This window comes from Podarcis melisellensis (genome assembly GCF_964234715.1).
Source record: "Podarcis melisellensis genome assembly, chromosome: 12".
Taxonomy (NCBI): domain Eukaryota; kingdom Metazoa; phylum Chordata; class Lepidosauria; order Squamata; family Lacertidae; genus Podarcis; species Podarcis melisellensis.
Window position 1 is genome coordinate 6,695,055 of NC_138544.1, and position 13,526 is coordinate 6,708,580.

At 43.3% G+C, this 13,526-nt stretch overlaps 1 protein-coding gene across 1 annotated transcript in view; it reads left to right on the forward strand.

The window, feature by feature from the left end:
• The first annotated feature begins 622 nt into the window (after nucleotides 1-622).
• DPY19L1 (dpy-19 like C-mannosyltransferase 1) overlaps nucleotides 623-13,526 on the forward strand; it is a 42,919-nt gene continuing 30,015 nt past the window's right edge. The window contains exons 1-6 of the mRNA XM_081931204.1: nucleotides 623-1,047; nucleotides 2,738-2,806; nucleotides 4,156-4,180; nucleotides 5,135-5,222; nucleotides 7,320-7,457; nucleotides 8,629-8,749. Of these exons, the coding sequence (XP_081787330.1) occupies nucleotides 666-1,047; nucleotides 2,738-2,806; nucleotides 4,156-4,180; nucleotides 5,135-5,222; nucleotides 7,320-7,457; nucleotides 8,629-8,749 (823 nt within the window). The 5' untranslated portion in view covers nucleotides 623-665. The remainder of the gene's footprint in view (nucleotides 1,048-2,737; nucleotides 2,807-4,155; nucleotides 4,181-5,134; nucleotides 5,223-7,319; nucleotides 7,458-8,628; nucleotides 8,750-13,526) is intronic.

Genomic DNA, 13,526 nt, shown 5'->3' on the forward strand with positions numbered 1-13,526 from the left:
TACGGGCCAGTCTTGCCAGACTCTGGGGTTCTGCGCCCATCTCACTTAAGAGGCCAGGGGCCAGCGCTGTCCGGAGACACTTCCGGGTCACGTGGCCAGCGTGACAAAGCTGCATCTGGCGAGCCAGAGCCGCACACGGAAACGCCGTTTACCTTCCCGCTGGTAAGCGGTCCCTATTTATCTACTTGCACCCGGAGGGGCTTTCGAACTGCTAGGTTGGCAGGCGCTGGGACCGAGCAGCGGGAGCGCACCCCGCCGCAGGGATTCGAACCGCCGACCTTTCGATCGGCAAGTCCTAGGCGCTGAGGCTTTAACCCACAGCGCCACCTGCGTCCAATCCATGGGTTAGGGGGCACAAATTACTTGCCTTGCCCCGGGTGCTGATAACCCACGCTACGCCACTGCTTTAGGATCGCCGCTGGTGCAAAGAGGCCACGTGGCGGGGGGGGGGAAAGGAGGGGGTTGGACTAGATGACCACGGGGAGCCCCTTTCGAATTCCACGCGGCGAGAGGGAAGGGGGCGGGGCCGGGCGCGCGCGCGCGAAGACCGGCAGTTGCCCGGGCGCGCGAGAGGCTCTTTTCTCTCGGCCGTTGCCTCGCCGCGGGAGCGCGCTGCGAAGGAGCCTCTTCCCCCCGTTCAGGCCTCGTCCCGCCCCGCTCCAGGAATGGGCCGGTCGAGGCGAGGCTTGGCCAAGAAGGCGCCGCCCCCCTCAGGAGGAGGAGGAGGAGGAGGCGGCGCTTCCCCTCCGCCTTCCCCCCCTCCGCCGTTACCTCAGGAAGGCAGGCGGCAGCAGCAGCAGCGGGGCCTGAGCGGAGCCGGCGAGCCCGAGCGCAGCCCCCACGCCGAGAAGGGACCGGCCGGCGCCGCCGCCGCCCGCGGCCTCCAGCAGCCTCTGGGCAGGCAGCTCCTCGGCGGGGCCTCCAGCGCCATGAAGCGGGGGGGCGGCGGCAGGAGGGCGGCGGCGGCCAAGAACGGCAGCCCCCGCCCGGAGGAGCAGCGCGAGCGCCTGGCCCGGGGGCTCCGCGAGTGCCAGGACTGGCTGCGCGGTGAGAGGCGGGGGGGGGGGAGCGGGGCCCGGCTCTTCCCAGCGGGCTTACTCGGGAGTAAGCGAGCCCACCACGGGGCTTCTCCCCCCGAGAAGTGAGGTGGCGGAGGCGGAATTCGCTTCCGTGTGAACGCGAACCCTTCCTCGGATTTAAAGGGAGTTCTTCTTTGGGGTGGGGGGGTGGTTTCGCTTGCAATATTTGGTTTCCGCCCCCATTAAAAAAAACTTTTTAATAAAATATTACGTCGAAGGAGGTAATCCAAACGTGTAACAAAATGCGGTATTTTTTTGGGACATTTCTATCCATGCTCAGAAATAAGGTTGGCAGAAAGGAAGTCAGCGGGTCGTCAGGATAGTTAGAAATAGATGGATGGACAGGCGGCCAATGGGAACACATTAGTGCAACTGGAAACGGGTTTGCCCCCTTTGGATGAGAAGTCACTTCACTTTGGATGTTTTGAATTGTAGATTGGTCTTTATTGCATTTTGCATGCTGTGAGCCACCTTGTTGCAGGTTGATGAAAGAGCGGGTTCTTTTTAATATATATATATATCTATATATATTTCGCGGGTAGGGCTTGAATGGGAATGGAGAGGATGCAACCTGCTGCTCAATTCTTGGAAGGGGTGAAAATGGGAAGGGCTTAGATACTGATGGGACCCAGAATTTATGAGTGAGAAGGCAGAGGACATCACCCTGACTTCAACTAGGGATGCTGCTCTCTAAATCACCCTTTCGCTGGGACGATAAATTGTTCCTTTAAATCAAGACACCCAATAAAACGTCTATGGCTCTTTCATTTCTTCAGTTTGCTTCTCTGATACTTGGAAGGTTGGCAACCTAATGAAAATCCTTGTGATCCATTTCAGTGGTGTTCGGTTTACATTTATAGAGCTTAAGCAAAGGGTTGTGAGGGTTATTGGGGGGGGGTGGCTTTTGTTTTCCATGTTCCTATGATTGTTAAAAGTGCTGAAATCATAAAGAGACGTACCTTTTTCTCTGTAGATTGTGTTCTATCAAGCTGTCCCCTAAATTGTGATGTACGAAAAATATGGCAGGGTTTGTCAGCTTTCCTTAACAGTGCAGAGCGCGATTTTTATTTCCTTAGGTAACATAGTGTCTTTTGCTGGATTACTACAGTATTGTTTAAGGACTGTGCATACTTGCCCTTTCCTCAGGCAACATGCTATATAATACAGGGCATAAGACTGCAATCCCATCTGTTTTCTAAGGAGTATACCCCGCTAACCTCACTGGGATTTGCTTAGGAGGAAACATGCATAGGATTGGTCTTCACATGCAATAAGCTTATTACCTAAAGAACTTTTAAGGCTTTTAATTTAACCAGTAGCATGAATTTAAAGTAATGTTCTCCATTTGTTTGAATTGGGAACTTAGATCTGCATTTAGTCCAAGTATTAATAATCATGCAGAAACTAAATAAAATGTTATTCAGGTTCATTTGGACTATACATGCTGTAACTCAGGATTGATCCTTGCTATTGTTGGTGGTAGTGGTGTAAAGCCCTAGATTCAAATAAAATAAAAAATGCAAAAAAGTACACATGAAAGAACTTTGTAAAAGTCATCTCTTTTTGCCCAGAGCAAATTTGTGAACTGCTGTAAGTTTTAAAGAAATAACTTTGTGCAATTAGAAAGTCTAATGAAATTATTTTGTTTTTTAACACAGCTTATCTGAATGAAACAGGACTCTTCATCGCAAGAGCAGATAGCAAGATATGGATTACCCTAATAATGGGTAGGAAGAAATATATGTTTAAAATTGTAGTTTTTTAACAATGCAGTCCTCCATTTCTACTCAGAAGTAACTCTTACTGAGTTCAGTTGGAGTTACTTCTAGGTACAGTGGTGCCTCGCAAGATGAAAATAATCCGTTCCGCGAGTCTCTTCGTCTAGCGGTTTTTTCGTCTAGCGAAGCAACCCTATTAGTGGCTTAGTGGATTAGCGCTATTAGCGGATTAGCGCTATTAGCGGCTTAGCGGCTAAAAGGCTATTAGCAGCTTAGCGGCTTAGAAAAAGGGGGAGAGCGAAAAAAATCGCAAGATTCGCAAGACGTTTTCGTCTTGCGAAGCAAGCCCATAGGGAAATTCGTCTTGCGAAGCGCATCGAAAAACGGAAAACCCTTTCGTCTAGCGGGCTTTTCGTCTTGCGAGGCATTCGTCTTGCGGGGCACCACTGTAAGTGTATACAGGAATGCAAGCTAAGTCTCAGCTGTTGGTATGCTTTTGATTCTAATAAAGACAGAGGGTTGTATCCAGTTGTGTGCCTCTGGTGTTGGCAGGCCTTTTGATCCAGTAGAGATTGCTGTGAGCTAGTGTAGAGAAAATGATTTTTTTCTGCAGTCACCTAGCATGCTTTTCTAAAGGGTCCCCAAACCTCTGGAGTAGATCTTGGGAGAGTACAGGAGCAGTATTAGGAAGTGAGGGTCACTGAAAATCGCACACAAACCTACCTTTTGATAATGGAAACTTCGCTGGATTGAGGAGGGTTCTGGCAGTGGAGGGACACAAATGGATAGAGGCCAATGTTACTAGATTACTTCGGTTCATTAAGTATGATATTGTCCCTGTTTGAGTACTGTAGATGAAACTTAAGTTCATTTAACTTCATTCTTAGAGTTGATCTCACATTTTCAGACATCTAGTGACCAAATTTGAGGTTTTCACAATTCTAATGACAAGGGCCCTCATTTTAAAGTAAGATGCATGTGCACAATTCGCCATAGACTTCATGTACTGGTGATTCAATCTCTACTGTTTTCTGATTTGTTCATACTACGTAGCAGAGGTTACACTGATAGTTTAAGTGTGCATGTCTCTGTGCTTCTAGTGTAATGAAATTTCTCTCTGGACATAGTATCATGATGCTACCTTCTGAGGAGCCAGTATTCAAATAGTTTGACTTCAGTCTTTGTTGGTCTGGGTCATCTCTCATTTGTACAGTTATATATCTAAAATACATTAAAAATAAGAAAGAGTAATATTCTGGGTCCCTATTGCTGTCCCTGAGAACTAGGTGTAACTTTTTAAAGATTTTTTAAACAGGAGGTTGAAGTAACTTACCTTTTTTGTGATTTGTTTTAAACAGCCGCCGTTGCTGGAATTCTTCACTGGTAAGTTTATCTCTGTTACAAGGTCTCAGCAGGCATGTGTGTCTCATCAAGGTCCACCTAAAATTGGGATCTTGTTATATTATTAATGCCTTAGGCAATGGTTCCTATATTTGAGTTTTCCTGTCTGTCTCCTTTTATATGGAAAAGCGATCAGAGCTTCAATCTCTCATTCTTTTTTACCCAACCTTTTTTGTTTACCCACACATCTTCTTCATGCATATTTTTCTCTTTGGGGGATGGTTTATTTCCCAGGCCCAGGAAGCTAGACCCTTTCCTGATGAACTGCAAGGGGTGGATCCAGAGTTTGAAATTCGCCAGGCGCATTTTGCACCTGGCTACTGGCCACTTATGGGCTGATATCTGGCCACCAGGATGGCACCTGATGTCTCCATCATCTGGAGGTACATGCCTGGGGATCCTTGGATTTTGTTTGCCTTCACACACTAGCAATTCACACACTGTAGAATTCAATCTGTGATATTTTATTTGCACAATCAGAATAAATTTCAGGAACTAAAAAGCTGCATTGTAAAATACGACTTTTGAGCCATCTGGCCCCATTTTGACAACTGTCATCCTGGTTTAAGGAACCATGTGGTTCTGCTTAGGGAAGTCTGCTCTTCTGCATCCTGCATAGAAACAGAGTGGGCTGGGGGAATGACAGTTGTATGACAGTGAATGGAATGACAGTTGGAATGACAGTTGTATGACAGTTGGAATGACAGTTGTATGACAGTTGGAATGACAGTTGTATGACAGTTGAATGACAGTGGGCTGGGGGAATGACAGTTCCTCATCTGCTATCCTCTCTGTGTAGGCTAACAAAAAAAAAAGTACACCATTTATTTTCACCTTTTATTTTTGTGATCTTATTTACAAGTCTGTTGTAATTTAATACTAGTTCCTTTAAGCTGCAGATTTATTTCTGAGTTTTGTTGTTTTTTGTTTCTTTAGGTGCCATATAACAGCTCTCTTTGAAAATGACCGTCACTTTTCTCATCTTTCAACCCTGGAAAGGGAAATGGCTTTTCGAACTGAAATGGTTAGAGCCTCTGTACTTTAAGTGACACTGCTATTTTTAAAGCTGTTACCCAAAATGTGCTTTTAGTGTTTTTCAGCCAGCCATGGATGCTTACCAGTTCTGTAATAGTAGTTTAAAATAGTATACATTCTTGCCTGTGATTTATTTTTAAAAAATGAAACAGCCATGAAAGTGGATTTCTGAATCAAATGCGTATTTCAAATATTGGTATGATAACCTATTAATAAAATAAAATTTTGATTTTTGTTCTTTCATTCTCTCAAATTACCTAGAATGATTAAATTTATATTTAGTCGTGTTTATTCAACATTTCTGGTCTTCTACTTTTTGAAAGCAAACACTGCTTACAAATTATTTTTGGTTGAGTTTGGACATCACACTAAACTGTGGCAGCAATGAGTGTAGCCTCCCTTTAGGTTCGTTCACTCCCCACTCCCACCCTGTTCTCCAGCATGGCTGTGAGAAGATTGGCAGCTTCCCCTTCTGTGTTTTTAACTGCAGCTTTTCACTTCATTGTCCCAACAAACTTTAGTAAATTCTAGCTATGGGTTTTTTGAAATAAGCCAACTTTGAATTGCAGTTTTTAGCTAGGAATATTGAAATAAGTCAACTTCAAACTGCATTTTTTGAAGCTGCTGTGTTTCAATTAACCTTACTTGTTTGTTTGTTAACTGCAAAAATAGTCTTAAAAAAATAGTCTTAAAAATAGTACTAACTGCAAAAATAGTCTTAAAGCATCTTACAAGTTTTTAAGAAAACATACAGTACGAAGTATAGAATATATCACTGTTGTATTAACAAGCAGTGCCCATCCTCTAAGAATATAAGAAGGGCACATCCTACCCCACCCATCTAAAGATTAATGTCAGAGACTGGGTAGATAGGAACATGTTCTCCTGATGCCTAAAGGTTGCTAGTGTTGGTACTAGGCACATCTCTCTGGGGAGAGAATTGCACAGTTGGGGAATTGCCGCTGAGAAGACTTGATCTCATGTCACTCTCCACATCTCCTTCAAGGTTCATGTGGGGAAATGTGATCCCTAAGCTATCGGGGTCTTGAGTCATTTGGTTTTATAGGTCAAAACCAGTATTTTGAATTGAGTCCAGAAACTAATTGGCAGCCAATGTAATTGGGCCAGGTTTGGCATTATATGCTCCAACCTCCTGCTTCCAGCCAACAAATGTGGCCACTGAATTCTGCACCAGGTGCAGTTTTTGAATTGTCTTCAAAAGCAGCCCTACATATAATGCATTGAACTAAGCTGACCTAGAGGTTAACAAAGCATAGACAAAAAAACCTAGGCTATCCATGTCTAGATAGCGTTGCTATTGCGCCACCAGCTGAAGCTGATGGAAGGTGCTCCACTACACCGAAGCCACTTGTGCCTCAAGTGACGCTAGAAATATCCCCAAACTGTACATCTGCTCCTTTACAGAGAGTATAGCCAGAATAGGTTGAACCTCACTCAGTTAAAGGAAGCACCCACTAACAGTACCTCAGTATTCTCTGGACTGAGCTTCAGTTTATTGGATCTCATCCAGTCCATCATCGAGGACAGACACCTGTCTAGCCCAACCCACTGCCACACCTGCTGATGTAAAGGAAAAATAGCAACCAACCATAGTTTATTATGACTTCCGAATGCAGCCTTTCTAGTGTTGGAGAATTTTGCAACTGATGTTGCTTACTTGTAATTAAAACCACAGTTAACTGAATTAGTACTGCGTGTAACAACTATGTTTTCTGTCAATGAAACATGTTATATGACCAATATATGTATAAAATCAGTTCATTGCATTTAATTGTTCATTGATGGTCTGCAGTGATTTGGACTTTTTTGAATAGACTAATTGCAATCCAGCATAGTGCAAGAGTGCCACAAACCAGTTAGGAAATTTTGTTTTCCAAACCATAGAAAGGGATGTTCTGTTTTTGCTCAGTTACAGTAGTATAGGTGTGGTTTTAAAAAGGTTAAGTAGATTCATTGGTACTTAAATTAATAGCTGTAATTTATTGACTTCTGTTGCTGTAAGAGAAGAATACAATGTGAAGGTTCCTGCAAATTAATTTCATCTTAACCTATATATTCTCTTTAGGGTCTCTATTATTCTTATTTCAAGACCATCACTGAGGCACCATCCTTTTTGAATGGAGTCTGGACGATTATGAATGACAGGCTAACTGAGTATCCTCTTGTAATCAACACATTGAAACGATTTAATGTCTATCCAGAGGTAAGGCACTTCTTACATTTTGGCTTTAATTCCATTACGAGGTTGTATGCATAAATCCTGTTGAAATAAATGATACTTCTTGTGTAGAATTAAACACCTTTACTTAAAAGGCAAGACAGCAACAGGCCTCCTCAGTGGTGGCTCCCCATTTATGGAACACTCTCCCAAGTTAGACATGCATGGCACCATCACCATTTGTTTTTATGTGCCAGGCAAAAACGTTGGTCTCCCAGGCTTTTAGATCTTAATTTCCTGTTTATCTTTTATTGGAATGAGGTTGAGTTGGATCTGCCTTTTTATATATATTATTGGTGTGTTTTAGGTTGCTTTTTTCTAGTTTTTACACTTTTAAAAATGCTTTTTGTAAGAATGCTGCTGTTCAATTACTGAGTGTTATATCCAATTGTAGTCATGTAACATATCTTGTTGGACTCTAATTTCCATCATCCCCTGACCATTGACCCTGCTGGCTAGGGCTAATGGGAGTTGGAGTCCAGCAACATCTGGAAGCCCATAGGTTCTGTACCTGCTCTGTAGACAGTGCCACAGGTCAAAATATTCAAGTATACAGATGCATTGATCAAGAGAGCCTGAATACCTGAGTGAAGAGAGAGGTGCATCTTTAATACTGTAATAGGATGCAACTGAAAAATTGATGACACATGATACATACCCAGAGGCACAGAGTGCCAAAATGAGGGCACCACCACTGAGAAGGCACTAGCATGGATGACCATCCCTTGGGCACTGGTCACAATTAGTACCTTGCATGGGCTCAGAAACAAATGGTCAGCCAGTGGAGCTCACATTTTGATGTCAAGGCGTAGGTAAAACTCTACAAAACTCCTTGCCAGTTGTAGGAGGGAGAGAAATACACTGGGGTTATTTTAGTGCCAGATGCATATCCAGTGCAACAGTTGGTTCACCCCTTAACATAAAACCTGGAGAAGCCTGTATGAGTATGCTTTGTGGTACAAGATTATTGGCTCTGTAGTTTGAGCTTCCAACTCATAAACAATGTTGTAAGAGGTCAAATGTAGTATCCTGGAAGAAAAAAACAACTTAAACTAGCCAGATATTGCTGTATAGCAACAGATAAGCTTCTTTTAATCGTCAGGATAATCTGAGTCAAAAAATTCTTTTGAAATTCTAAATCCTATTTTCTGCACAGGTTGTCTTAGGCTTTTGGTACCGATTATACACAGAAACGATGAATGTGCTGGGTATTCCAACAAAGAAATGTTGGACAGTGAATAGAGGAGAAGACCTCAGTCCTGTTGAGAGCTGTGAAGGCAAGTGTTGCTTGGTCTTTGTTCATGAATGAATGAATTTATTACGGTCATAGACCAGAAAAAACATAAAAAGCAACAATAGTTTACAAAGGGAATAATGGTGTCAATTAAAAATTGTAAAATTATACATAAAAGCAATACACATATGCACACACACACACCCGCACACACACACACACACACACATATATGCACTACAGTATATGTATAGACTTAAAAAAATGGGGGGGCTTGTCCAGGGGTCAAGTCTTTTACTTTTTTACAGCTAATGCCCTCCGCTTGATCGCAGCCGCAGAAAATTTGGCCACTTTCAGTGTTACTTCTGGGTTTTTATCTCCTAGTAGGATTTTCAGCCGCTGAGATTCAGATCGACCTGGAAATTTCTGAACGATAGGGGAGATAAACAGTGACCTAATATCCCCGTAAAGGTCGCAGTGTAACAACACATGTGAAGCCGTTTCCACCTCTTTCAGACCACATGGGCAAACTCGTTCAGCATAGGGTGTGCCCTCGTATCTGCCCTTTAGTAAGGCAGATGGCAGTACATCAAATCTGGTAAGGGTAAACGCCCGCCTGTATTTTGCGATTTGTAGATCCAGCAAATATGGTGTTAGATTAAACCCTTTTCCATAATCTTGGATAGCTGGATATTTATCTATCTTGCTCATATGGTCCTGAAGCTCTACATCTCCTATTCGCTGGCTCACCATCCTTTTAGCCTTTTCAAAACCTGAGGCTATAAGTTCTTGTGGGGAAAGCCCCAGGCCCTTCAATTTTTCATAAAGCGACAATCTCCATTTAGACTGGAACGGGTCTAGTAGAGTCAATGGAGCCACTCCCACTGGGAAAAATATGAGTTTTAGCCAGAAGTGAATCTTCAGGATCCATATCCTGGCATTAATAGGGAGTTGACCTACCTTCAGCCTGATGGCTGTGTTGGAGACACAGGTAGGTAACCCTAGTAGGGAGCGGTAAAATTTAGTTTGTACAGATTCCAGGGACTTGAGTTTTTGACAATTAAATATCTGGGTGCCATACATCAATTGTGGAAGTATTTTTGCAACAAAGACCTGGGAGGCAGCAGGAACATATTGACCTCCTTTTCTGTAAAAGAATCTTATGATAGCTCTGGAAGATCTTTGCGCATTTACAATGGAGTTCTTAATCTGATGGCACCAAGATCCCTTCTCATCAAAAATTATTCCAAGATATCTAAAAGATGTTACTTGCTCAATAGGTTGGTTATTAATTTTCCATTTATGTCGGAGTTTTCTCTTGGAGAACACCATAATTTTTGATTTAGTGTAATTTATTATTAGGTGATCAGCTTCGCAATACTCTGTAAGAGCTCGTAAAAGTTGGCGCCGGCAGTAAGTCTTCTGTGAGCCTCAACAGAGTGAGTAGGAGCTTTTTATAGAATAATAACAACAATACAGAAAGACACTCGGAAAAATCAAAGTTTAGCCTGATAAAGAATCCGGGAGCTACCAGGAGGTATTTTAAACCTCCCCTTTCTCCTCTCCCCTCCGGAGCTTCTTTTTTCCTTTTTCTATCTGCCCTTTGTATCCCGCGGAAGCTATTCAAATCTCCCAAGGCCATCCAGTGCTATTTTGAGGCTATTTGAGTGCTATTTTGAGGCTATCTGAGGCAAATTCCAACCTCTGAGCTCCCTTTGAATAAGGTCCTAGCACACGGCTAGAGAAGATAACTCAAATGGTACTTACAAGACAGAATTACAAAGAACTGGGGATTCCTTTAGCTCAAGTACAAGCTGTTGAACCCCCTGCCCCAAAGAAAAAGCAGGCAAAAATTCCATATTATTTTAAACCAAAAGAAGAAGAAATAAAAGGAAATAAAAACACAGAGACCCTGCATTTGCACGAATGGTCTGTCGACCGTACCTCGTTCGGAAGGGGCATGGAAGCAGAGGGTGGTGGAGGAAAAGGAGTCGACCTGGCAACCGAGTTAAAGCAGGCTACTACAGAAAATACAGCCCTTGAGGCCCGACCGGAACAGGAGCCTCAACTGGGAAACCCAGAAGCTAGGTCAGGGGAACCCACTCATCAATCTATGCTTGGAGGAAAGGGGGGGTCTCCTGCCCCGATCGAGGTGGAGGAATGGCTAAACGACACAAGAGCTCGACATCCAGATCTGGGCAGTTTTAATTACATAATGACAGGGTTGTACAAAGATCTGTTGGAAGAACATCAAACTCAGCTAATTAAAGAACTGGGGCCAATTAAAAACTTTCTTTCAGAATGTTTGGGTTTGCTCACCTCCCTGATTGAACTAATCAGGAGGAAAGAGGACTGCCACTTTCACAAAGAAGCCAGCAATAAGCCAAATGGAAATAAAATCCAGCCCAACATCAAAGAAAGGAAAACAAGCAGAGCCAAACTAGTCCAAGGGAAAGTACTGGCCACTAGGAAACCTTCCTTAAAGGGAAAGAGACCAATGCATAAGAAGAAGCCGAAGAATGTGAAGATAGGCCGAAAGGCTAAGCTGCCCTCCTGGACGGGGAAAATGAACTTCTCAAAGTTATTCAAGATTTTGGAGAACTCAAGCACAAAGAACCCCAGCATAACAACGCCAAATAAGAGTCAAAGCCCAAACATTTTAAATAAACGTCAGGTGGCTAGCCCTCCAAGGCAAGTAAAACAATCGCTGCCCCCTAGTGGCAAACTAAAGAAAACTCCAGACCCAAAGCAAGACACTCCCCAGAAGGGAGCACAAAAGAGCCAGAACTTAATTTTAATTAAACATAAACTAGTCCTCCTCCCTCTCTTCAAGCATGGAGGCCTTTCCACACCTGCACAACAGAGAATTTATATACTTAAGAAAATTGACTTAGTCATCAGAGGCCTTATTCCAGCAGAAAATATTGTTAGCGTGAAATTTCTTCCTTTTGATAAGGCCCAAAACAGAGTCGTGGTGACCTTTAAGGACTGGTCGGTAACTAAACAAATCTTGGACAAGAGGGACAGGCTCCAGAGGGCTGGCCTGTTGGTGACCCGCCTATTCGAAGAGTCTGGCGTTCCACCATCCCTCTTAGGAACTCGCAAAGACAAACTGGAACATACTGAGCAAGGGTCCTTGAAACTAAGACAGGAGATGAGACTGCCTAATGAGGGGACGGATAACTTCTATCCAGAAGAAAAGGCATTAATAAATCAGTTTGGACTGTTGCCTTTCCTTGCCCAATCTGAGATCTTGAGAAGATTGGAGACCCTTAGAAATAAGCTAACAGAGATGAATGCTCAGGAAAAAGTAAGAGAGAAAGAACCGGCAACGGACCAATTAAAGAAAGAGAACCTCTCTGAAAAAGCCAAGACAGACCCCATGAAAGATTACTCTTATAATACCTCTGCAACTGCAGAGATAAACCTGTTAACAACAGATCTAACACAGTGCGCAAGGGATAAACTACCATCTAAGAAGGAAACCATCCCTATGGCAACCATGAAAGACTACCTTTATAATACCTCTGCAGCTGCAGAGATAAACCTGACAGCAACAGATCTAACACAGTGCGTAAGGGACAGCAACAATCTACCATCTAAGAAGGAAACCATCCCTATGACAACCACAACGCGCTCTTGGACCAGCATGAGATACCTGGATGAGGATGAACTTGGTATCAGTCAAATAGAACACCTCAAGGTAGATTCGCCAAAAAAAGGAGTACTGATCACTAATGTTAGCACGCTGCACCCTTCAATTGATTCCATTGAGTACCTGGGCGATAATACATCTATGGACATTGCCAAAATGAACGAAATTCAACCAATAGATAAAAAGATAGGCCCTAAAAATCTTTCAAAGGCAAATTGACTAAGATCAACTTTTGGCAAGACAACGTGCAACCTTGCCTTGCTAACTTGGAATATTGCAGGTTGGCAAAAGAGGGTTTCTGACCAATCCTTTGCTAAATATATCCAGAGACATGACATTGTGTTTCTCCAGGAGACCTGGAGCACAAGTGAAGTGGAGTTAAATGGCTTTTCTGCGTTCTCCCTCCCAGGTCTTTTAAGTACTAGAGGGGGGCGAGTTAAAGGTGGGTTAGTTATTTTAATCTCAACAAGGCTAAGGGCCATATTTAAAAAACTAGACCCACTAGACCATCTGGCCACAGCTGTGCAAGTACAGTGGAGAACCCACAGCTTGCTGCTGATTAACGTATACCTACCCCCACAAAGAGAGAAAAGACTGATAAGAAATACTTGGGCTCAGTTAGAACAGTATCTTGACAAACTATCAAATCAATTTCCTGATGCCTCTGTAGTGGTGGCAGGCGACCTAAATGCCAGAATTGGACAATCTGATGAGGCTTTGTATGCCCATTTCCATGAAACAGCCCCCATTATAGAGGAAGCCCACTCAATACCAGCTAGAATCTCAAAGGATAAAGGCTGCAATTATGCCGGCTTATGCCTATTACACTTGGTCAACAAGTTGGACTTGGTTATACTAAATGGCCGTACAGAGGGGGAGAAGGTCGGAGAATTCACATTTATATCTAACAATGGTGCCTCCACAATTGATTATATAATCGTGTCGTATGATCTTCAAAACAAGGTTCTGGAATGCAAAGTGGAGGAGCGCTTAGACAGTGACCATCTGCCATTAAGTGCACTCGTAGCTGCGGGAAAGGATTTATCCTGCGCTGAGAAAATCGAACATTCGAGCCCTACAGCTTTGGAGCTCAGATATTCTCGTATCAGATGGACAGATGAACTGCATAAGGAAATTTCAAGTAGGCTATGCTCAAAGGAATTCC